This window comes from Rhinopithecus roxellana, chromosome 3 (genome assembly GCF_007565055.1).
Source record: "Rhinopithecus roxellana isolate Shanxi Qingling chromosome 3, ASM756505v1, whole genome shotgun sequence".
Taxonomy (NCBI): Eukaryota; Metazoa; Chordata; class Mammalia; order Primates; family Cercopithecidae; genus Rhinopithecus; species Rhinopithecus roxellana.
The window spans coordinates 155,951,069-155,975,468 of NC_044551.1; the positions used below are offsets into that span (position 1 = coordinate 155,951,069).

Here is a 24,400-nt window from a genome sequence, read left to right on the forward strand (position 1 = left end):
TGGAGTGCAGTGCCACCCCCTCCCAAGCTCAATTGATCCTTCCACATCAACCACCCCGGACGCTGTCTACCCCCGCCCCAGAGTAGCTGGGACTACAGGTGCGTGTACCACCATGCCCAGCTAATTTTTGTATGTTTTGTAGAGACATGGTTTCACCATGTTGCTTAGGATGGTCTTGAACTTTCTGGCCTCAAGCGATCCGCCCGCTTTAGCCTTCCAAAGTGCTGGGATTATAGGTGTGAACCACCATGCCTGGCTTTAAGTTTATTTTTGAACTCCTGTTACTTCATTTACAGCATTAACTTGTAAATTTGTCACTAACCCACAATCTTTCCCTGAGCTCAAGACCCATATATCCGTACCTTAAATCCATATCCTTACCTTAAAATTCATGTGTTCCCAACTGAATTTGTGTTGGATAGTATTAAATAGGACTTGTATTACCCAGTTTATCTTAGATTCTGCATTTGAATTTGTAACCCCAGGGAAATGGCACTTTCCTACATCTCCAGCCCTTTTTAATGTCTATGCACAGGAGGCTGAGGTGGGAGGATTGCTTGAACTGGGGAGGTGGAGGTTGCAGTGAGCCATGGTCACACCACTGCACTCTAGCCTGAGCAACAGAGCAAAACCCTGTCTCCAAAAATAAACAAAATACAAAAAAAAAAAAAAAAATCTGCAGTTTCCCAAAGTCTACCTCAGAGTTTTCACACATTCTGATCCCTCTGCCTGGGGATGCTTTATTCCCTTCACCTACTCATCAGATATTAACTCAAACCTCAGTTTCTCACGAAAGCTTCCCATCCCCTCAGATTATTCACTCATCTCAAATATACACGTATTTATTGGTTCAAAGTCTGCATAAACTGTAAGCTCCATGAGGGCAGTGCTTTTGTCTCCTTTCCTGCTGTTTGCCTGAAGCCTAATATATTGACGCAGTAGGTACTCAAGAAATATTTCTTGTATCACTGACTAAATTAGATTGAGATAAAGTAATATTGTGAATCAGTGGCTTACTACTTATTTTGTAGATAAAACAATTTACCCTGTCCTGAGATGGTAACTTCATTTTTTTTTGAAACGGAGTTTCACTCTTGTTGCCCAGGCTGGAGTGCAATGGCACGATCTTGGCTCACCACAACCTCCGCCTCCCGGGTTCAAGCGATTCTCCTGCTTCAGCCTCCCAAGTAGCTGGGATTACTGGCACGCACCACCAAGCCCGGTTAATTTTTGTATTTCGAGCAGAGATGGGGTTTCTCCATGTTGGTCAGGCTAGTCTGGAACTCCCGACCTCAGGTAATCCACCCGCCTTGGGCTCCCAAAGTGCTGGGATTACAGGCATCAGTCACCGCACGGCCAAGTAACTTCATTTTTATGGCTATGCCATTTCAGGTAGTGCCTTGTTGAGTCATCAAGACTCCACTGACTAGCTTTTTCACCTCTGTTAAATTACATAACCTTTTTTTTTTCTTTTTTCTTTTTTTGAGACAGTGTCTGACTCTATAGCCCAGGCTGGAGTGCAGTAGTGCCCTAGGCTCACGGCAACCTCCGCCTCCTGCTTAAACTATCCTCAGCCCCATCCTCTGTACCAGGTGAGTAGCTGGGACCACAGGTGTGCACCACCACGCCCAGCTAATTTTGTATTATTATTATTATTATTGTAGAGACGGAGTTTTGCCATGATGCCCAGGCTGGTCTGGAACTCCTGAAATCAAGTGATCTACCCGCCTCGGCCTCCCAAAGTGCTGGGATTACAGGCGCCATCTACCGTGCCTCAAATTACATAACCTTTTAATGTCTCAGTTTTGTTATCTACCAAATGGTATCCCCTAGTAGCCGCCTCTCAAGGTTATTGTAGGGTTATGTGTAAACTGCTTATTGCATTGCCCACCCTATAGAAAGCACTCCATATTATAACCATTAACTGTGCCGGAAAATTCCCCACTCTCCAGATGCGGAGTTCTGCAAGGATGGTTGGGGAGAGAGTTGCAGCCAGATTAGGTCTCCAAACAATTTACTTAAGCCTCTGAAGGCCAGAGCTCAAATCCCACCAACCTGGGTACCTAACCAGTACCTCAGTCCCAAGGGTGCAGTCAAATTCACCAAAAGGCGGCGGTGGTCTTTCCGAGGGAAAAGGCTCGCCGTCCTCCGCCTCAACGACCCTCCTGCACAGAATTCCTGATTTTAAAAACCAGCTGGCCACTTTGGGAGGCCGAGGCGGGTGGATCACGAGGTCAGGAGATCCAGACCATCCTGGCTAACACGGTGAAACCCCGTCTCTACTAAAAATACAAAAAGAAATTGGCCCGGCGTGGTGGCGGGCGCCTGTAGTCGCAGCTACTTGGGAGGCTGAGGCAGGAGAATGGCGTGAACCTGGGAGGCGGAGCTTGCAGTGAGCCGAGATTGCGCCACTGCACTCCAGCCTGGGCGACAGAGCGAGACCCCGTCTCAAAGAAAAAACAAACCAGGCCGGGCGCGGTGGCTCAAGCCTGTAATCCTAGCACTTTGGGAGGCCGAGACGGGCGGATCACGAGGTCAAGAGATCCAGACCATCCTGGCTAACACGGTGAAACCCCGTCTCTACTAAAAAAATACAAAAAACTAGCCGGGTGAGGTGGTGGGCTCCTGTAGTCCCAGCTACTCGGGAGCCTGAGGCAGGAGAATGGCGTAAACCCGGGAGGCGGAGCTTGCAGTGAGCTGAGATCCGGCCACTGCCCTCCAGCCTGGGTGACAGAGCGAGACTTCGTCTCAAAAAAAAAAAAAAAAAAAAAAAAAAACCCAAAAACCAGCTGGCTGGGCGTGGAGGCTCACACCTTTAATCCAATGCTGAATGCTGAGAGGCGGAGGTGGGAGCATCGCTTGAGCCAAGGAGTTCCCCCCAGCCTGGGCAAAATCACGAGACCTCGTCTCTGCGGAAAAAATAAAAATAAAAAAAATCAGCTGGGTGTGGTGGTGCGAGCCTGTAGTCCCAGCTACTGGGGAGGCTGAGGTGGGAGGATCTCTTGAGGAAAGGAGTTCGAGGCTGCAGTGAGCCGTGATAACACCAGTGCACTCCAACCTGAGCGACACAGCGAGACCCTGCCTCAAATAAACAAATAAATAAATTATAAATAGACATACTTAAATAAAAACCAGCCAAAATTGTATCGTTTTGCCTTTGTGGCCCCAATATCTGGCGCTTTCCACCATTCCTTGGCAAACTGAACAACCAGCATAAAAGTCGGGTCTAAGCCAGGGACTCTCGCGAATCGCTTCTAACGCATACTCTATTTAAATTTTGTATTGGCTGGGCGCGGTGGCTCAAGCCTGTAATCCCAGCACTTTGGGAGGCCGAGACGGGCGGATCACGAGGTCAAGAGATCCAGACCATCCTGGCTAACATGGTGAAACCCCGTCTCTACTAAAAAATACAAAAAACTAGCCGGGCGAGGTGGCGGGCGCCTGTAGTCCCAGCTACTTGGGAGGCTGAGGCAGGAGAATGGCATAAACCTGGGAGGCAGAGCTTGCAGTGAGCTGAGATCCGGCCACTGCACTCCAGCCTGCGTGACAGAGCGAGACTCCGTCTCAAAATAAATAAATAAATAAATAAATTTTGTATTATGCTATTCAGGAGGTTGACAAACAGCCTTTTAGGGAATGGGACTCGAACTCGTAAGCCACGGCTGTTCCTCCATTTCCCGCCTCAGCTGGATGACGGAGAGGATCTCCAGGATTAAAGAACAACTACCTCAGGCTAGGGCGCGAGCGAGGTGCGCGCGCCGAGTAGGGGGCGGGGCCTGGCGCGCACCGAACCGGACCGAGGGGGTGGGGGCGAGCTCTCTCGCGAGAGTGGGTTTGTTCTTGGGCTGCAGCCGCTGCCGCCACCTCTCGCCAGCGCCGTTGCTGCGGGGGATTGTGGGAGCCTCCGCGTCCCGCTCGCTGGGAGAGAGGTACCTCTCCTTTTCCCTCTCCCTTTCCCTAAGGTAGGCGTGAAGCGGGTAAGAGTCGGGGTGGGGTGGCTGGGGGCTCTCCGTGTCCGCCGGGAGGGGACAACGACAGCGACAGGGGCTGTGGGAAGCCGGCGGCGCGCCTTTCTTGCTCGCTCCCGCTTTGCCTCCCTCCGCGCTGCGTATGTGAGCCGCCTGATCGGCGGCCGCCATGTTAGGAGCGCAGTGGCGGCGCAACCAGCCTTCTCGGGCGGTGGAGGTGAGCGGTCCGGGAGGGAAACACGCGGCCGGCCGAGGGCCCAGGGTGCGGCGGGAGATTGGGGGTCAAGAGGTGCGCTGACCGGCCGAGCTTCCCGCGCGTCCTGGGCTCGTTGTGGGCGGGGGCGGGACGACTGGCCCGTTACACGCGGGCCGCGGCGCTGAGGAGGAGGGAGGAGCTCGCTCGAGGCCTGAGGGACAGACTGTCTATTGGGAGCATGCCGTTTGGGGAGGATGGTTAAGATAGCTAAGTCCTTGGGTAGCGCTGGTCCCAAATAACCCGTTCGCCTTTTTTTCTCTGAAAATGTTCCCCAAAATGGAGGATTTCGCAGACTCCGAAGAGCCTGCTGTTTGAGCAGCGTTTCTTTCTTTTCCCGGTGTCACGGCCTTCACGCCGCTCCTCGCCCATCGCCTGAGAGCGCCCCCTAAGAGTCCCAGCCCAGACGCGCGCGCTCGCGGCATTAGTTGGACATCAGAAACAATTCCTCCCCGCCCCCCATCGCGTAAAAATGGCCGAAAAATGAAACGTTAACGCTTGTTTTTCGTACTGCGTCGTGGAGCTAGCCGCCTGCAGTACTCTGCGAGGCGGGTGATTTGCGCTTGTTTAGTAAGTCACCTCACATCCTTTTTCTCTTTATCAAAATACTATTAGTTCTGGTTCCTGTAGAGAGGATCGTGTGGTGTGGGACCTTCCGGTTTCCAGACAAAGGGTTTTGGAGTACCGTGGTGTAGTCGCCGCATCATTCTTTGCATTTCAAGCTCTGTGCCATGTTCTGTGTTCTGCATTTACCGTGGATGAATATCCCCTAGGTGTTTATCCTGCTCTGTGGCCATGTTCTGTGTGGAATATTTCTATTGGATCAGTTGGAGTTTTTCAGCCAGACATTTCTAGAACGATTATGGTGGTTCTGAAATGTCTAGTCTTTCGGGCGCGCTGGAATAATGTGAAGAATTGTTGATTTCGTAGGTAGTGGTCACGAGATTTTGTATTGATGCTGCGTTCTGTGTTTTAAACCTTGGCTTAAGGTTTCTGAGTAGTCGGTAAAATACATTTTTCTCCCAGGGAAATCTAAACAGTTGACTATGCGGACAAAAATGATGTTTCAGGCTATTTTAAATTTTTTAAATGTTTAAGATTTCTCTTTAAAAATATCTTTACTAACGGCTCAGTCATCTACGCAGTCTATCGACGTTGTTTTTCACATTAGTATTGTTTTAAAAAGCAAGAAGTGCTTGAGACATTTTCGTTGAAAAAACGCTCTGGATGATGCCTTTTCCACTTAAATAGAATGTTTTCGCAAACTCGAAATTAAACAACATTAAAATACTACATGAAGATTCTTGTTGGTTATGTAAGATTTGAAAAAGATCATTTAGCCAGATGTGTGTGTTGAAATGCTTTAAATTTGTATTTCTTTCTTTGCACTTAACAGTATATACTTAGAACATTACTTTGTACTTAATCCAGAGAAGTTTCACTTTATCATCTTTATATATTTTTCAGCCGTGTACAGCTTTTGTTATCACATTTTGAACTAATTTGGAAGGATTTAACCACCCCTTGATCTGTGTATTTGTTTTAGTCTTTAAACATACTAATTTTCTTACTAATGCTTTTAGAGTTTGTAAACGCTAATATTGCAAGTGAGTTAATGGTTTTTACTGAGGAGTGCAATGATGATGTCATATTTTAGGAGCATCACGTAGTTCAAATCCTTAATTTTATAGAAGAGAAGGTTAAAGCCCGGATAGGTCGTAACCGGTTGCAATAGTAGCAGTGCTGCCAGTGTGGTCTACAGAGGCCTTGGATCTTTTTTTTCTCTGAAACAGGATCGCTCTATTGCCCAGACTGGAGTGCAGTGGCGTGATCACTGGCTCAGGGCAGCCTCGACCTCCCAGGCTCAAGTAATCCTCCCATTTCAGCCTCCTGGGTAGCTGAGATCACAGGCGCGCGCTCCCACACCAAGCTAATTTTTTGATCATCTGTAGAGACGTGTTCTCACTATGTGGTTCAGGCTGGTGTCGAACTCTCGGAGCTCTTAGATCTTAATTCAGACTCCTTCATAGTATAATAGGCTTAAAATGGAAAGACGGTGCTTACAGGAATTTATCCTAAGGGAGTAATGTGTCAGAGTTGCGTGTATAAATTTAATACCAGTTTTAAGAATGTTTTTTAAAAATCTAAAGATTCAAGTTTTGGGAATATGCTAATTCTATTGTGGAAATGGAAATCTATACAGCTACTTAAAACAGTATTTTAGGTGGAGAGTGTGATGGGAAAATGGTAATGGTATATAGTTTTAACTGGAAAGGAAAATTTTGTAAAACTGCTAATGTCGTTCAATTGTTTTTTTTTTTTTTTTTTTTTTTTTTTTTGAGATGGAGTCTCGCTCTATCGCCCAGGCTGGAGTGCAGTGGCCAGATCTCAGCTCACTGCAAGCTCTGCCTCCCGGGTTCACGCCATTCTCCTGCCTCAGCCTCCCGAGTAGCTGGGACTACAGGCGCCCGCCACCACGCCCGGCTAGTTTTTTGTATTTTTTAGTAGAGACGGGTTTCACGGTGTTAGCCAGGATGGTCTCGATCTCCTGACCTCGTGATCCACCCGTCTCGGCCTCCCAAAGTGCTGGGATTACAGGCCTGAGCCACCACGCTCCGTTCAATTGTTTTTTAAAGGACAATGTAAAACATGAAAATAGAGATATACCCCGAAATGTTTGCTCAGATGTTGGCATTACGGATGATTTCTGTTTCCTCCTGATGTTTTTCTGAATTTACCACGAGAAATAACATCTACTTTTGTAATGAGAGAAAAAAATGAAAAACGTTTTGTAAATGCTGTAACTGCTTAAAATACTAGAATCTTCTGTATTTTTAAGGGAAATTGGCATAGACATAAACTAGCTGCTTCAAGTCTGAAGTGAAAAGTACTCAGAAGTGACAGAAAGCAGTACTTGTGTAACATTTTGGATATTAGGTATAAGCAAACACAGGAATCATTCTTACGCAAAAATGTTAAAATCATGATTATTGGAAATATTACTAATTAGCTTACAATATGAATTGCCGCCAAAGAATTGAATAATAGATGTTCTTAGAACATCTTTTAGTTAGGGATACTTGCTTTTATATACCTCCTTTAGTTAGAATTACAGTACAGTTATCCCACACTTCTGGCAACAGGTTCTAAAAGTGGGTAATTGTGGCCGGTGGCCTGTATTCCCAGCACTTTAGGAGGCCAAGGCGGGCGGATCATCTGAGGTAAGGAGTTCTGAGACCAGCTTGCCCAACATGGCGAAACCCTATTTCTAGTAAAAAGTACAAAAATTTGCTGGGCGTGGTGGCAGGCACCTATAATGTAATCCCAGCTACTTGGGAGGGTGAGGGAGGAGAAATCACTTGAACCCCGGAGGGGGAGGTAGCAGTTAACCGAGATGGCGCCACTGCATTCCAGCCTGGGCAACAGACTGGAATGTTTAATTTTTTATGTTCCATTTTAAATGTTTAATTTTTTCTCAAAAAAAATTAAAGTGGATGGTTGACTTAACATTTGGGATGGACAGTGCTAAGTTTGTTGAGATTAATTGGAAGGGTTATAGGCTGGGAGTGTAGTTTTGTAGATTTTGCCATTTTCTGTTTATGTGATTGGTTACTATAAGGCACAGTGCTGTTCAGGAAATAAAGTGCTGTAATTTATAATTATTAGCTATGTAGCAAACCTTTCTCATTGGATCATTAAGATTAAGGGCTCTGAAGTTCTTGATAAAAGTTTGTGTGGAAAAGGTTAATGGATAATTAAAAGTAAAACAGAAAACAAGCCTATGGGTTGAGTTTTGGCTATGTACCTTTAAAGGGGTTTTATATGTAATTTAAAAAATTGTAAGTTTTAGGTTTTAACAACACGTTTATATTATAAGCCTATTTGTAATACAGTAAAAGTTACATGATAAAGTGCTGTTATCGACCTAACCTGAATGTAATTTATTACTGTGGCACTTCCGTGTGGATGGAGTGCGGAGTGCCAATGATGTGATGCAGCTTTGGTATACTTTTCCAGTTGTGCATTAAGCCCTGTTGTTCTCTGTATAGATTAAAGCTCAAGGTTCTTTGCAAGTGGAAAACAAAAAAAAAAAAAAAAAAAAAAAAAAAAACGAAGTACTAATGAAAGCTTAGGTTTGAAAAAATTTTTAAACTATTCCAAAATTTAAAGTATGCTTGCTTACCCGCCCCCCCTGCCCCCGCAAACCTTAAAAACATCTTAGGTGACATTCTCTTTAATCTAGAATCCCACTAGAATCCCACTAATGTGTGGTTGTTGATACCCTGTTCTCAGGCAAAAAACAGGTTAGTAGGAAAGCAAGAGAAGAGGGTGCCTGTGGGGCAGGAGAGAGTAGTTCTTTCCTATGCAGATGGATAAGAAAAGTAAAAGCAACAGAGTGCCTATGGTAAATGTCTTGGCCAGCAGTAAATGCAACAAGTATGGAAAGTAATCATTTAATTAATATTAGGGAGCAGTATCATCTGCATTTAGTTCATGACGATGCATAACTTTCAGGTCTTTTAGGATGAAGCGTTTGGTTTTTTTCCTCCTTTGTGAGGATTGTTAGGATAGTAAGCATCCCCCTTTGGTATAGTAACACACAGGAACCTATACCATATGTGAAAATTAAAAGTCAATTATTTGAGCACCCAACTTAAGCAGTAGTTGGAGAAAGAACAGTGATGTCAAAGAAATACAAACATTTGGCTGGGCATGGTGGCTCACACCTGTAATCCCAGCACTTTGGGAGGCTGAGGTGGGGGGATCACTTCAGGCCAGGAGTTCGAGACCAACCTGGGCAACATGCTGAAACCGTTTCTACTAAAAATACAAAAATTAGCCGGGCGTGATGACGTGTGCTTGTAATTCCAGCTGCTGAAGAGGCTGAAGCAGGAGAATTGCTTGAACTTGGGAGGCGGAGGTTGCAGTGAGCCGAGATCGTGCTACTGTGCTCCAGGCTGGTGACAGAACAAGACTGTCTCAAAAAGAAAAGGGATACAAACATTTGAACTCCAAATATTCTTTGTGTGTAGAAAAATTTAGTGGATAATTAAAACTAAAGCAGAGAGAAAAGCCTATGAGTTGAGAGATTTTTAGATATGTGACTGGAAAGATTGGAAAAGCATATCAGTTTTAATGCTTGTATCTGTTTTTGTGTGGGCTGTGGTATTTTGGAAGAGCACCATGGAGGAGGAAGTTTTGCAGTTATGCACCAAGGGACACCAAGAAACATTAGCATTGTTCTTGGTAATGGCAAGAAATTGAAAACAACCTAAATGTTCATCATCTGCAGAATAGATAAGTACATATGCATACGTAATGATACCTATATTGCAGTGAAAATGTAGGTTTAAGTCACAGTTGTGGATAAATCAGTTTTTAAAAGTAAGTCAGAACAGTACATTTGAAGTCGATTTGCATAAAGTTCAGAAATGCAAAATTAACACTTTTTAAGGGTACATACATTAAGTAGTCAAACTTAAAAACAAGGGGAGGGAGTCTTTTGAAATTGCTATGTAGATTTATTTCCAAGGTCTTTTTAATGTTCTGTTTCATATTTTTATATACATTGGTTTGTATAATACATTGAATGATTAAAAGGAGGTGGTGGGCCTTGAGAAAATTATTAGTATTACATGGAATGAGAGAGGGATGCATCCCAGCTATTAATTTTATTTACACAAGCATTGAGTAGTTTCTGTAAATGGAATAGCAAGCAGACGTTTCTATAAGGTGTTTGGTTATGGTTGAGGAAAAGGTTTAAAGAAGTAGAACGGAACCAATATATGAAAGGCATTGAAAATTACATGTGAGGCAGGGCACAGTGGTTCATGCCTGTAATCTCAGCACTTTGGGAGGCTGAGTCAGGAGGATCACTTGAGCCCAGGAGTTCATGAACAGCTCAGGCAACATAGTGAGACCTTGTCTCTACTAAAAATGTAAAAAGTTAGTCAGGTATAGTGGTGTGTGCCTGTGGTCCCTGCTGAGATGGGAGGATCACTTGAGCCCGAGAGATTGAGTCTGCAGTGAGCCAAAATTGTGCCGCTGCGTTGGGCAACAGATTAAGACCCTGTCTTGGAAGAAAAAAAAAAGGGAAATCAGTGTGGATTTCATGTGGTAAGTGGTAGGGAGTAGTAGGTTTTTGAGCCAGGAGAGTGTGAAATGAGTGATGGTTCAGGTTGTTTATATTGAAAGATGATGAGGTATGAGCTTTGATGCTAGGAGGCCAGCTAACAAGCAGAGCTAAGATTATGGCAGAGAGAATAGAAAGGTAAGGTCTATGGCCGTACCACCCTAAACGCACCTGATTTCATCTGATCTTGGATGCTAAACAGTGTTGGGCCTGGTTAGTGCTTGGATGGGAGACAGGTTGAAGGGTGATTTAAACACGTTGGCAATAGAGAATGAAGAAGGAAGATGTTTAGTTTGTCCACTTTTACTAGAATTACTGCAGTATAGTGTATTGTTCTTTATCTTACCTGTTAAAAGTTACTACCAGTTGGCTCACACCTGTAATCCCAGCACTTTGGGAGGCCAAGGTGGGTGAATCACAAGGTCAGCAGTTCAAGACCAGTCTGGCCAACATGGTGAAACCCTGTCTCTACTAAAAAATACAGAAAATTTGCCTGTTGTTGTGGTGTGCGCCTGTAATCCCAGCTACTCAGGAGGCTGAGGCAGGAGAATTGCGGGAACCCGGGAGGTGGAGGTTGCAGTGAGCTGAGATCGCGCCATTGCACTCCAACCCCCGGCAACTTGTGTGAGGCTCCTCTCAAAAAAAAAAAAAAAAAAAGTTACTACCAGTGAGTGAGACGCGATCTCGGCTCACTGCACACTCCACCTCCCGGGTTCACGCCATTCTCCTGCCTCAGCCTCCCCAGTAGCTGGGACTACAGGCGCGCGCCACCACGCTCGGCTAATTTTTTGTATTTTTAGTAGAGGTGGGGTTTCACTGTGTTAGCCAGGATGGTCTCCATCTCCTGGCCTCGTGATCTGCCCGCCTTGGCCTCCCAAAGTGCTGGGATTACAGGTGTGAGCCACTGCGTCCAGCTGTTACTACCAGTCTTTAAATCTGTTTTTGAAAGCTAGTACCTGGTTACTAGTATGACATTAAAGTTGACACATGAAAGAGACTATGGTGCAGATAAAAAGATTATAAGCTCTTTATTCATGTGTCTTTGGATTTCAGTCCTTTTACCTCAAAGTTTTTCTCATCTAAAAATAAAGAAAAATAGATTTTACCTTCTTAGTTTTATGAGGATCAGATTACACCAAATTAGATGATTACTATGGTGCTTTGTGCCAGACACTATTTTAGATGTTTTATGTAGACTAATTTATTAAGTCTTCTTTTTGAGACGGTCTCGCTCTGTCACCCAGGCTGGAGTGCAGTGGTGCAATCTTGGCTCACTGCAGCCTCTGCCTCTGGGGTTCAAGTGATTCTTCTACCTCACTCAGCCTCCCCAGTAGCTGGGATTACAGGCACATGCCACCACGCCTGGCTAATTTTTGGTGGTTTTTTGTTTTGTTTTGTTTTTTTGAGACAGTTTTGCTCTTGTTGCCCAGGCTGGAGTGCATTGGCACTATCTCAGCTCACTGCAGCCTCCGCCTTCTGGGTTCAAGTGATTCTCCTGCCTCAGCCTCCCAAGCAGCTGGGATTACAGGCACCTGCCACCACACCCTGCTCATTTTTGTATTTTTAGTAGACACAGGGTTTCCCTACGTTGGGCAGGCTGGTCTCGAGCTTGTGGCCTTAAGTGATTATCCCACCTCAGCTTCCCAAAGTGCTAGGATTACAGCCATGAGCCACTGTGCATGGCCTAATTTATCAAGTCTTTACAGCCTTATGAAGTAGGTATTATTTTTATTTTCCCCCACCCTTTTTGGCTCAAGATCACACAGCTGTTTGTAATAGAACCAGGATTCATGTGAAGGTTTTTGGACCCCCCAAATTTAGTATGTATGAAATAAAAGTTGTACAAATGTTGATGAAAGTCAAGAGAGTAGGGCTCTTAGGGATACAGAATGGAGCCTTTTTTTTTTTTTTTAATTTGAGACAGAGTCTCACTCTGTCACCCACCCTGGAGTGCAGTGGCACAGTCTTGGCTCACCGCAGACTCCACCTCCCGGGTTCAAGTGATTCTCCTGCCTCAGCCTCCCAAGTAGCTGGGACTACAGGCATGTGCCACCACACCTGGCTAATTTTTGTATTTTTAGCAGAGATGGGGTTTTGTCATATTGACCAGGCTGGTCTTGAACTCCTGACCTCAAGTGATCCTCTCGCCTCAGTCTCCCAAAGGGCTGGGACTACAGGTATGAGCCCCGGCACCCAGCCCAGAATGGAGCCTTGAAAGAAATCACTGATTTTGCTTAAGCAGAGAAGAAAGTAGAGAGCCAAGTTTCTGTCGAGATCAAATAGACAGTGAACATCATCAGGTTAACAGGGTAACTTTCTATCTTGTGAGACAGGTTTACTCCATCAATTTTGTGTAGTTTCAATCAGTAACTATTTCTTGCCTGATTGAAGGTCACTGGGAAAAAAATTTAAACCTAGGAAGACAATATTATTTCAGGTCTGAGTGAGAGTTTCTTACACTGGTTGACAAGTAGTGTTCTATCTTCTCAGCAGCTGATGCCACTCTGCAACACTCTTATTAATTAGCCTAAGGATCAAGAAGTGGACTAGAAGTTGATTTCACATCTGTTAGATGGATTAAGAGCAATGGTCTTAAAGCACTTTTGAAAATACTCAGGCTTGTTTTTCAGCCTTCCTGGCACTACACTCTTTTATCTTTTCTATTGTATGATGACACGTGCTACTTTACCACACCTGGCTAATTTTTGTATTTTTAGTAGAGACGAGGTTTCACCATGTTGGCAAGGCTGGTTGCAAACTCCTGACCTCAGGTAATCTGCCCGCCTTGGCCTCCCAAAGTGCTGGATTACAGGTGTGAACCACTACGCCTGGCCTGTTTTAAAAACTTAAGGCACTCAAAGTACGTGCCATACTGAGATGAGATTGTGACACTCGAAAACATAGAGAGCATAAGATTTGAAAGTGGCTGAAACTCTAGGAAAAAAAATGGAGTAGTTCCTCAGCACACTTCAAAAAACAAACCCTTAAGTGAAATCATTGTTACAGAATATATTAGGAAATACTATATACACCAACATTAAAATGAAAACTTCTAGTACCTTTAAAATGGAAACTATGGTAAGTTCTTTATAAAACCATTAAAAAATTTAATAAATGAAGAAAAATTCAAAGAGTAACTGAAACCTGTTTGAATTGAAAATAAGTTGGATGCTTGTTTGAAAGTCCTGACCACAGGAATCAATATTTTTGTGTGATTTACGACAAAAATCAAGCAGTTGCCTTTCCAAATGATGCTGCTTTGAAATTACTGATAGTCAACTATGTCTGCCATCTGCCAGTGACATGGGTTAAGACATTTTTACTAAATTGGTATTGTTGATTGCTGTCTAAAACGTATTTGGTATATTTTCACATGAATAAGCTAATAAATGATCAAGGTGATTGGCCTTGATAGAACATTTGGAAAATCTGAACATTTCTTGCAGTTCAGAAGAGGAAAATACAAGAAACTGTAGTTTTCTAGCTGTTGCTTGTAAGTTTCAATGTGAAGTTAAAGGATTAAAATAATGTCATGAAGGTATTTTTTTCCCCGCGTATCCCTACTTTTATAGTTAAACCACAAATAATCTTTTATAGTTTTATGGGTAAACCATCTCAAATTAGTTGTGTGTGGGTTTGTTTTTTTTTTTTTTTTTTTTTTTTTTTTTTTTTTAGTTCTGACTACAAAGACTGAGATGAGAAAATTTTATTTTTTTGTTTGTTTTGATTTTTGAGACGGATTCTTGCTCTGTGGCCCAGGATGGAGTACAATGCCGCGATCTCAGCTCACTGCAACTTCTGTCTCCCAGGTTCAAGCAATTCTCTGGCCTCAGCCTCCTGAGTAGCTGGTACTACAGGTGCGTGCCACCATGCCCAGCTAATTTTTGTATTTTTCGTAGAGACGGAGTTTCGCCATATTGGCCAGGATGGTCTCAATCTCTTGACCTCATAATCTGCTCGCCTTGGCCTCCCAAAGTGCAGGGATTACAGGCGTGAGCCACCGTGCCCTGCCAGAGAAAAATTATTTAAAAGAGTGATTATCTCACACAGTTGAAAGCATAGCTGAAGATCCATGTAGAGTAGTAGATACCTCTTAGCATTTTGGGAGGCCAAGGCAGGAGGATCGCTTGAGCCCAGGAGTTGGAGACCAGCCTGGCCAACATGGTGAAAACCCCTGTCTACCAAAGCTGTGAAAATTAACCGAGCATGGTGGTGTGTGTCTGTAGTCCCAGCTGGTTGGGCTGAGGTGGAAGGATGGTTTGAGCCTGGGAGGCAGAGGTTACAGTGAGCATGGGCAATGGAGGAGTCAGACACTGTCTTTAAAAAAAAAAAAACAGCTAAAGATCTTTTCATTTTTTTCTAATACCTTCTAAGAAACTAAAGTTGGCTTGCGCTTATTTTAGTAATTATGCTAAATAACCCTCTGAAAGAATGACTAAGGACTTACAGGTAATCTTTAAGGAAATTTAGATCTGGAACAGCTGTTTGCTTCTGTTCTCCATGAATTTTCAGGGTATGAAAATTTTCAGAAATATTTTAGTAGTCTAGTTATTTTAATTGGAAAAGAAAAATCCAATAACAAAAATCAGATTCTCATGGAATGGGAGGTAGAATATTAACTGAAACGTTTCCTAACCATACATAGGGATGATATTCAGATTTGTTTAGATGTTGAATGTGAAGCTGACATTTTTAAACAGCTTAAAATTGTATCATAAAATAGTTTTAAGTTACAGTTTGTTTTGAGTTGTCTATAAAAATGAATTTTTAAGCTCATTTGTTCAGAATTTGGTTATCGGGCCGGGCATGGTGGCTCACGCCTATAATCCCAGCACTTTGGGAGGACGAGGCAGGGGGATCATGTGAGGTCAAGACCAGCCTGACCAACATGGAGAAACCCTGTCTCTACTAAAAACACAAAATTAGCTGGGTGTGGTGGCATGTATCTGTAATTTCAGCTACTTGGGAGACTGAGGCAGGAGAAGCACTTGAACCCAGGAGGCAGAGGTTGCAGTGAGCTGAGATTGTGCCATTGCATTCCAGCCTGTGGGCATCAAGAGTGAAACTCCATCTCAAAAAAAAAAAAAGAATTTGGTTATCAAGATTGTAGTAAATGGCATTTGTGAAGTGAAGTTGTGGGTAATGTTGATAGTTTTTAGGGGGGTGCAGGTGCTTTCTTTTTTCGAAGTGAAAGGTTCTACATTGATGGGCATTTACACTATTACATAGAGATTTAAAATAGGTAAATTGGATTTTGATAGTAAATGTTCTCCCAAAGCTACTATATTCAAAATTGTTTTAACCTCTAGTGCAGTTTCCTATAGAAAAGCAGTTTTACAATTACAGAAAAAAAACATGTAGTAAAAGAAGCTAATCTTTTGTAAATCTTAGTAAATGTCTCAATATTGTGCTGCCTTTACTAATAGGCAGTGGATCCCATGTGAATGAACCTTTAAAAGTGGCTTGTACATCTTATGTTCAGCATTAACATGATACAGGAACTGTTTTCATAAATGCTTTCTCAACAGTGCTGCCACATCTGGTTTCTCCCAACTTTGTTCTAATAAAACCATTTTTAAGAATTTGGTTTATTTGTGGTTTAATCCAAAATCTAACTTAAGTTGCTTTTCACTAATTTTACCCTAATATCCTTGATGGAGTTGCATTTTAAGTTGAAACTGAGTATCTTAAAAATACTAAGGTGGTTGTTATGGAATTACACGTTGTCATGGGATTTACATTGTTTGTCTTGACTCTTTTCTGAGTTTTTCCGACATCCATTTTCTGTTTGTCTTCAGGTTATCCTTTACCTTTGCTTCTCTTAACTTTTTCTTTTGTAGATCCACTGTTTTCCTATGAGCTACCAAAAAATGTAATTGAGAGCTCTGTAATCTAACAATCACGTTTCCTTAAAATATGACCATTTAAAAAATTTTAAACATAATTGTAATACCATTATTTAATTTCTCTTAGGGAAAAAATAGTTCAAAAGACTGACTTTCAGGAATACAAAGCTTTGGCTACAACATGAGGTCAAAGCTGCAATTAATAACCCTGATACTTAAACATTTTTATTTTGAAAAACCCTCTAAAGGTTTTGATTTTTAAAATATGTGTGAAAATTTAGAGGGTCCACCACCGTTTACATAGCATCTCAGCCACCATTCTGTGTGGCATTTATAAGACATATCAAAGAAACTTTCATCCAAAGAAGTCCACTTATTCTCGTCTTTATTAATCTTAAAGCTTAAGTAGTTTACATAGTGGATCTTGTCTAGAACCATTGATAGTTTCTTTGGTGTATTTTCTCGAATTCATCTTTCTTGGTGTGCAAAAACATCTTCCTGTAACTCCAGCCACCTCTTACAGCATTTCTGTGTCTTTTAAAACTTGATTATATCTATTTTTAAAAATCTAGTCTAAATCTTTCTTGCTGCAACTTTTTTTATACTTCCTCTGCCACTGTATTTGTCCATTTGTATCCTTGCTTTAATCTATCATTGGCGAAATTGGTCCTGTAATAGACTTGTAACTACTGGATATTGTCTGGTTTTACTGTTAAAGTTTAACATATTAAGCTACCAGTGCTGAGTGTATTGGTGATCAAAAAATAGAAAATTTAAACAATGCCTCATAGAATTCTGTACCAAACAACTTCAGATTTACCTCTGTATGTAGTTGTGATTATAAAATTGTTTCACTGAAGACGTTTTGTATATCCTTTAACTAATGTTTTATGATAATCGTGATATAAATTATTTGGAAATTCTTATGTGACAGTTTCTGAGGTACAATAATGATTTAAGAAAGAAAACAATTTCATCTAGAAACACGTCTTGGGGGATCATAATCAGAACATAAATTTATCAGGTGATTTGGGCTATTCTTGTGAAAAGTTTACAGGAAACTGTGTAACCAAGATCTCATTTTCATTTTTACCTGTTTTGTGCTGTAGATATGCTGTAGCCCTGAGCATTAAATGAGTACTGATGGATGCTAATTGGGGAGTTCCCTTCTTTTAATCACCTGCATTTCCTGTACCTAGGTTTTTTCTTGGGAGGGCTCCTATTCCTGTACTGACCAGAGTTAGTTCTCCTTACTTTAAAAGATTAGATACGAAGAAAGCACTGCCTGATGTAGGATGGTCAGTAAGAAGGCAATTAGTTATATAACTGAAATTTGGGCAGCAACTATAGGAAATGACTTATTTTTCTTATTCACATCTATCTTCACCTCAAATTGATTTTGCTGTATAAAGGTCTCAGCTATTATGTTTGGTCTTATATCTTATATTAGGTACTTGAAACCTAAGCTTCATTTACTTATGATTTTACTTGGTTCTTTCTGATAGTGATAATAGGTCTCATTTTCCAAAGCACAATACAACTGATTCATCTTTGACTTGCTGACCTTGATTTTTTTGTTTTTAGTCTTCTCCTGGAACTTAAGCATCATACTATAGGGTGTATTTTTATTCTTCTAAAAGAAGAAACCCATCTATATTTTTACCAAAATTTTGATGTACTCAGACATCTAACCTTTCAATTTACATGTTTTTAAACTCAGTATGAAAGTCCCTTTAATAGTTAAGCTTTAGCGTGAAATACTACTTTTTAAATATCTATATGCAGGCTCTGCATACATCAGGAATCTGTTTAAGATATGTAAGAAATTCCTTGTAAGTTTGAGATCTTAAATGTTTTTTTTTTTTAAATCAACATGATGCATAAGTTTTTTTTTCTTAAAAAAACGGCATCTGCTTAAAGGGATTTATGACTAAAATTGCTTATTTTTCTACAGAGTTGTCTGCTGGTTCTCAGCTTGAAGAAGATTCTGCAGTCCTTATTGATCCTTTTTCTTGGCGTTACCATTTTTTTGAAGCAAAGTTAACCTAGCTTTCTAGTTTGAGCTTTCTTTTTGGCCGTCTTTTAAAAAATTTTTTTTTAAATCTATAAAATAGACAAGAGCTAGTTCCACAATGTCCAAGTCATTCCAGCAGTCATCTCTCAGTAGGGACTCACAGGGTCATGGGCGTGACCTGTCTGCGGCAGGAATAGGCCTTCTTGCTGCTGCTACCCAGTCTTTAAGTATGCCAGCATCTCTTGGAAGGATGAACCAGGGTACTGCACGCCTTGCTAGTTTAATGAATCTTGGAATGAGTTCTTCATTGAATCAACAAGGAGCTCATAGTGCACTGTCTTCTGCTAGTACTTCTTCCCATAATTTGCAGTCTATATTTAACATTGGAAGTAGAGGTCCACTCCCTTTATCTTCTCAACACCGTGGAGATGCAGACCAGGCCAGTAACATTTTGGCCAGCTTTGGTCTGTCTGCTAGAGACTTAGATGAACTGAGTCGTTATCCAGAGGACAAGATTACTCCTGAGAATTTGCCCCAAATCCTTCTACAGCTTAAAAGGAGGAGAACTGAAGAAGGCCCTACCTTGAGTTATGGTAGAGATGGCAGATCTGCTACACGGGAGCCACCATACAGAGTACCTAGGGATGATTGGGAAGAAAAAAGGCACTTTAGAAGAGATAGTTTTGATGATCGTGGTCCTAGTCTCAACCCAGTGCTTGATTATGACCATGGAAGTCGTTCTCAAGAATCTGGTTATTATGACAGAATGGATTATGAAGATGACAGATTAAGAGATGGAGAAAGGTGTAGGGATGATTCTTTTTTTGGTGAGACCTCGCATAACTATCATAAATTTGACAGTGAGTATGAGAGAATGGGGCGTGGTCCTGGCCCCTTACAAGAGAGATCTCTCTTTGAGAAAAAGAGAGGCGCTCCTCCAAGTAGCAATATTGAAGACTTCCATGGACTCTTACCGAAGGGTTATCCCCATCTGTGCTCTATATGTGATTTGCCAGTTCATTCTAATAAGGTGAGTTAACGCAACAGATGCTTCTAATTTCTTTTACATTGTAGTGCCTATTTACCTATATCTTTGACTCTAATTCTGTAGTCTGATGACATTGAGTTGATCAAGCATTTTTAAACTTTTGAGAACACTTACTTTATTTGGAAGGTAATTGTTTTTGAGCATTTTAAACCAGGGCTTTACATTAATGTATTCTGCCTAGATTACTTCTGGCCACAAAGCTGTCATCCACTGAGATTATCTTGTTGGTTTTTGGCATCAATATGTTCTTCTTAATCATATATTTAAGCAGGTTTTTTTGTCTGCTTTGTTGAATTGTTTTAAGTATTTTTTTTGCAGTCAATGTGCTCTGCCATTCAGGATGCTAGATTTCAGCTCTCCATCTGTCTTGATTGCTGATTTGTATGTAGTAAAGATGTATTCTTGAACAATTCTCCTTTTTTCCTTATCTGTGGCTACAGGGAAAGAGTTAATGTAGAGCCCTGGTGTTTGTTTCAGTATGTTTCATATTTTAGATTAGTTCATTCTTCCTTTTTTAATTTCCCTTTAACACAAACTTTCATACTATGACTGAAATTTTTCATCATTTTTTTTCTCCTTTTCCACAACTTTCTTAAACATACTTCAGAACTCACTTTTTATTATCCCATATTACATCTATCCCTTTAGAGACTTGGACAAATCAACTGCTACAGTATCCTGCTCTGTGTTCCTCATAAACAAATTCTTTTTCTGAGTTAGGCTTAGACTTCTGATACAGTCATTTGAAAAGAAAATCTAATTCTCCTTTGCTTTAATTATCACATCTGCCAAAATGGGAACTTTTTCAAAATGCCCTTTTAAATATGTTGTCCTTTCTCTTTCAACTTTTTCAGTGTTACTCGTTCTGACTTTTTTCCCCCAATATATGGTGCAGTTGACTTAAAGTCATCGTTATAGCACCCCACTAGCTTGATCTATAATCTGTGACCATCCATTTTTCCTGATGTGCTCTACTTAACTGGAACAAGTTGCTGCCATGAAATTGATTTGATGGTTACTGTTACAGGGTTTTTCTTTACAGTAACATCTGGAAGGGTCATTTTCTTTTCATAGCTAATCCTTTGATAAACATTTTTTAGTAAGTGAGTATGGATTTTTTTTTTAGTAGACTAAATCATACCATTGTTTTTAATATTCTGTTAAAGAGTATTACCAGTCACTCCCTTTCCTTATGTTTGGATCTCAGTGTTTTTGTCTTTTAATCTTTAATCTGTACCAAAGTAAATTAACATAAATACTAAATTTAGGTTTATTTAAACATTTAAGAAGATGTATTTTCATTAAGAAGTACAACCCCAAACTCTCAAAAGCCAGCAAATTTTAATTGGTATATGTTTTGGGTGTTACCTTTTCCTAAATTTGTTGGCTCTACTAGATATATCATGGAATTCATTTTAGTTTTTGATCAGCACTAAACTTTAAATTTTAGGTCCCGTGTGAATTGATAGAACGAAAAGGTCCATTAAACATTGGTGACTCCAATTTTTTCTACGTTATTTCTTGCCTGTTTATAAGGAAATAATAGCAGAAATGGCAATGTGACCAATATTCTCAGAAAGGATCTCTAAATTCTGAGGAAAATAGATAGTTACGGTGTCTCAAATGAGAGTGATGTTAAGGGACTTAAAAAATCTTTGCTACTGGAGTCATTAAGCTGTTGGGACATCATAAAGGAACACAACGGAACCATGAGAGGACTTAGAGAAAAGTTTCTGTTTTTATGTATGATTATGCTTTTTTTCTCCAAATTTTGCTACCTTCTAGTTCCTGAAGAAGGCTAATAACTTAAATGGATCTAAATTAACAAAAGAGCAGTTTTTACATATTTTGATGAAACTATGGATTCAAGAGTAAGATACCCTACCCTAGTGCAAGAGGTACTTTTCGCCTGTAAAAATGCTTAGGTCCTAACCAGTTTTGGTATTCTGTCAAAATACTGAGTACATTTGAGAAGTATTTTAGAGGCCTTTTGTTTAATTCTGTGGTTTAAATGTGTAAATTGGACCAACTTTAAGAAGTTTAAACACATGGATTATCTGAATTTCTAGTTTTCTAGTTGCCTTACTATGTTTTTTACGTATATGCATTCTATTGAAAAAAATATTTAAATACTCACTTTAGCAGTGGACCCTCTATAACCGCTATAGAAATGACCTTAGAGAAAATTTCTGTGATGGAAGTAGATAATGAAAAATTTTTAAACATTGAATCCTGCTCTCTGGTATTGCTGCATAACTTGGAAAATCTGTTCTTTTTACTTATTGGTATTGTTAAATAGTTTACATGATCAAAAGTTCTTACTGTGAAGTAAAAAACTTAAGTAGAAAATAATTTAATTTGTCATGGAGTGTCATTATTTTTAGATGACTTAAAGTGATGGTGTTGCTTTTATTTCTTTCTAGGTCATTTTAGATCATCAGATTGCTTTTCTTTTTCTTTTTCTTTCTTTCTTTTTTTGAGATGGAGTTTTGCTCTTGTTGCCTAGGCTGGAATGGATGCAGTGGTGCAGTCTTGGCTCAGCTCACCGCAACCTCCACCTCCTGGGTTCAAGCGATTCTCCTGCCTCAGCCTTCCGAGTAGCTGGGATTACAAGCATGCACCACCACGCCCGGCTAATTTTGTGTTTTTAGAGACAGTGTTTCTCCACGTTGGTCAGGCTGGTCTCGAACTCCCTACCTCAGGTGATTCACCACCTTGGCCTCCCAAAGTGTTGGGATTACAGGCGTGAGCCATCGCACCCAGCCATCAGATTGCTTTTCTATGCAATCTCAAGCTTCTCAGCTTCCTTTCACTTAAAGAAAATTATCCACTATAGCACTTTGACTGTCTTGTCACTTGAGTTTATATTAAGTTATTCTTTTTTTCTGCCATTCTGTAAGTGCTTCCCAAATTCTTTTTTTCTGTCTATAGTTTAAGGTATCTCAAATACATCAAGGTGAATGTAGTTTTCCTGCAGAAATGTCTTGACTTTGATTTTGCAGGAGTTACCTCAGTGTAGAGTCCAGGAATATAGATATTTATAAAACTCTTTCACTTAGTCCTCACCGTAAACCAATCAGTAATAGATCGGTAGTACAGATTAGTCATGGGTGAGTTTGGGAGGTACATGACTGATTTTTTTATTTTGGCCTTCCTTCTATCACTTTGAAAGAGCAGACACAGTTTTCCCATAAGTTTGAACCTTTAAAGAACATGGAGGATTGGATATAATTTCTGGTCAGCTATGTGTCCTTTCTAGCTCCTATGAAATAGAAGCATGGCTAGTAGGATAACATTTATTCCTCTCCCAGAACTTAAGAATATTTTAAGTAAAATCTGAATATTTTTAGTTCAGAGAATTCTAAGTCATTAATGGGTATTTGTTTAATTAATCCTTCTTTCTTTTTTTTTTTTGGAGAAGGAGTCTCGCTCTGTGTCCCAGGCTGGGGTACAGTGGCGCGATCTTGGCTCACTTGCAGCCTCTGCCTTTCGGGTTCAAGCAGTTCTCCTGCCTTAGCCTCCCAGGTAGCTGGGATTACAGGCATACATCACCATGCCCAGCTAATTTTTTTTGTATTTTTAGTAGAGATGGGTTTCACCATGTTGGCTAGGCTGGCCTCCAACTCTTGACCTCAGGTGATCCGCCTGCCTTGGCCTCCCAAAGTGCTGGGATTACAGGTATGAGCCACCATGCCCAGCCAAGGCTTCTAAATTTTGTGAACTTACCTGTGGTTCCTCTGGCTTACAGCCATTTTTGTTTTGTTTTGTTTTGTTTTGTTTTGTTTTGTTTTATATTTTTGAGAAAGAGTCTCTCACTTTGTAGCCCATGCTGGAGTGCACTTATGTGATCGTAGCTCATTGCACTCTCCACCACCCAGGCTCAAGTGAGGCACGTACCACCACACCTGCCTTTTTTTTTTTTTTTTTTTTTTTTTTTTTGAGACGGAGTCTCGCTCTGCCGCCCAGGCTGGAGAGCAGTGGCCGGTTCTCAGCTCACTGCAAGCTCCGCCTCCCGGGTTCACGCCATTCTCCTGCCTCAGCCTCCCGAGTAGCTGGGACTACAGGCGCCCGCCACCTCGCCCGGCTAGTTTTTTGTATTTTTAGTAGAGCCGGGGTTTCACCGTGTTAGCCAGGATGGTCTTGATCTCCTGACCTTGTGATCCGCCCGTCTCGGCCTCCCAAAGTGCTGGGATTACAGGCTTGAGCCACCGCGCCCGGCCGCCATTTTTTTTTAATAAGAGACTTGGTTTCACTATGATGCCCAGGCTAGTCTCAACCTCCTGGGCTCAAGTGATCTGCCTGCTTTGGCCTCCCAGAGTGCTGGGATTATATGCGTGAGCCACTGCACCTGGCCGTTACAGCCATTTAAAAAATGGTCTCCAACAAGTCAGTGGTCCATTACTTTCCAATGGAAACTTTAGATAACCCAAATAGCTGATGATTGTAGAGCCAACTGGAGAGATCTTGAGTTCCTTAACTATTAGCCATTATTTTAAAAAGAGACCTGGAAATAGTTTATAGCTTTCAGCATTTTAAGAAAGGTACCATTCTATTTGGATGAGTTCCATTTTAGTTCACAGGATTTTATTTTATTTGTTTATTTATTTTGAGACGGAGTTTCTTGCTGTCACCCATACTGGAGTGCAATGGCGTGATCTCCGCTCACTGCAACCTCCGCCTCCCAGGTTCAAGCTATTCTCCTGCCTTAGCCTCCTAACTAGCTGGAATTACAGGCACCGGCCACCACTCCCGGCTAATTTTTGTATTTTTAATAAAGATAGGGTTTCACCATGTTGGCCAGACTGGTCTCGAACTCCTGACCTCAGTTGATCCTCCCACCTCGGCCTCCCAAAGCGCTGGGACTGCAGGCCTGAGCCACCGCACCTGGCCTTTCACAGGATTTTAGATAATTTTTCTAGCGCATAGGAATGTACCTAAACTGTTGTCACATAAATATAAACCCCTCCTTTTTTTTTTTTTTTAAAGGATCCCATTTATAAAATACCAATCCGCAACTTTTTGAAAGCGTGTATCTTGTAATTTGGTACCTTACTTTAATTTAGTTCAGCTATCAGTGAGCTACCCCCCTTTAAAAACACATTGCCTGACCATGTTTTATATTCCAAATATAATTGTAT

General features: G+C 41.3%; 1 protein-coding gene across 6 annotated transcripts in view; it reads left to right on the plus strand.

Moving 5' to 3' along the window:
- Window positions 1-3,804: 3,804 nt before the first annotated feature.
- MATR3 (matrin 3) overlaps window positions 3,805-24,400 on the plus strand; it is a 37,421-nt gene continuing 16,825 nt past the window's right edge. For 2 of the 6 annotated variants that reach the window (XM_030927664.1, XM_010388109.2), the window contains exons 1-2: window positions 3,805-3,962; window positions 18,155-19,244. In XM_030927664.1, coding sequence (XP_030783524.1) covers window positions 18,333-19,244 — 912 coding nt within the window. In that variant the 5' untranslated portion in view covers window positions 3,805-3,962; window positions 18,155-18,332. Of the gene's footprint in view, window positions 4,186-18,154; window positions 19,245-24,400 lie in introns of all 6 variants that reach the window. The other 4 variants (XM_030927666.1, XM_030927667.1, XM_030927669.1 and 1 more) reach the window with 3 other exon arrangements.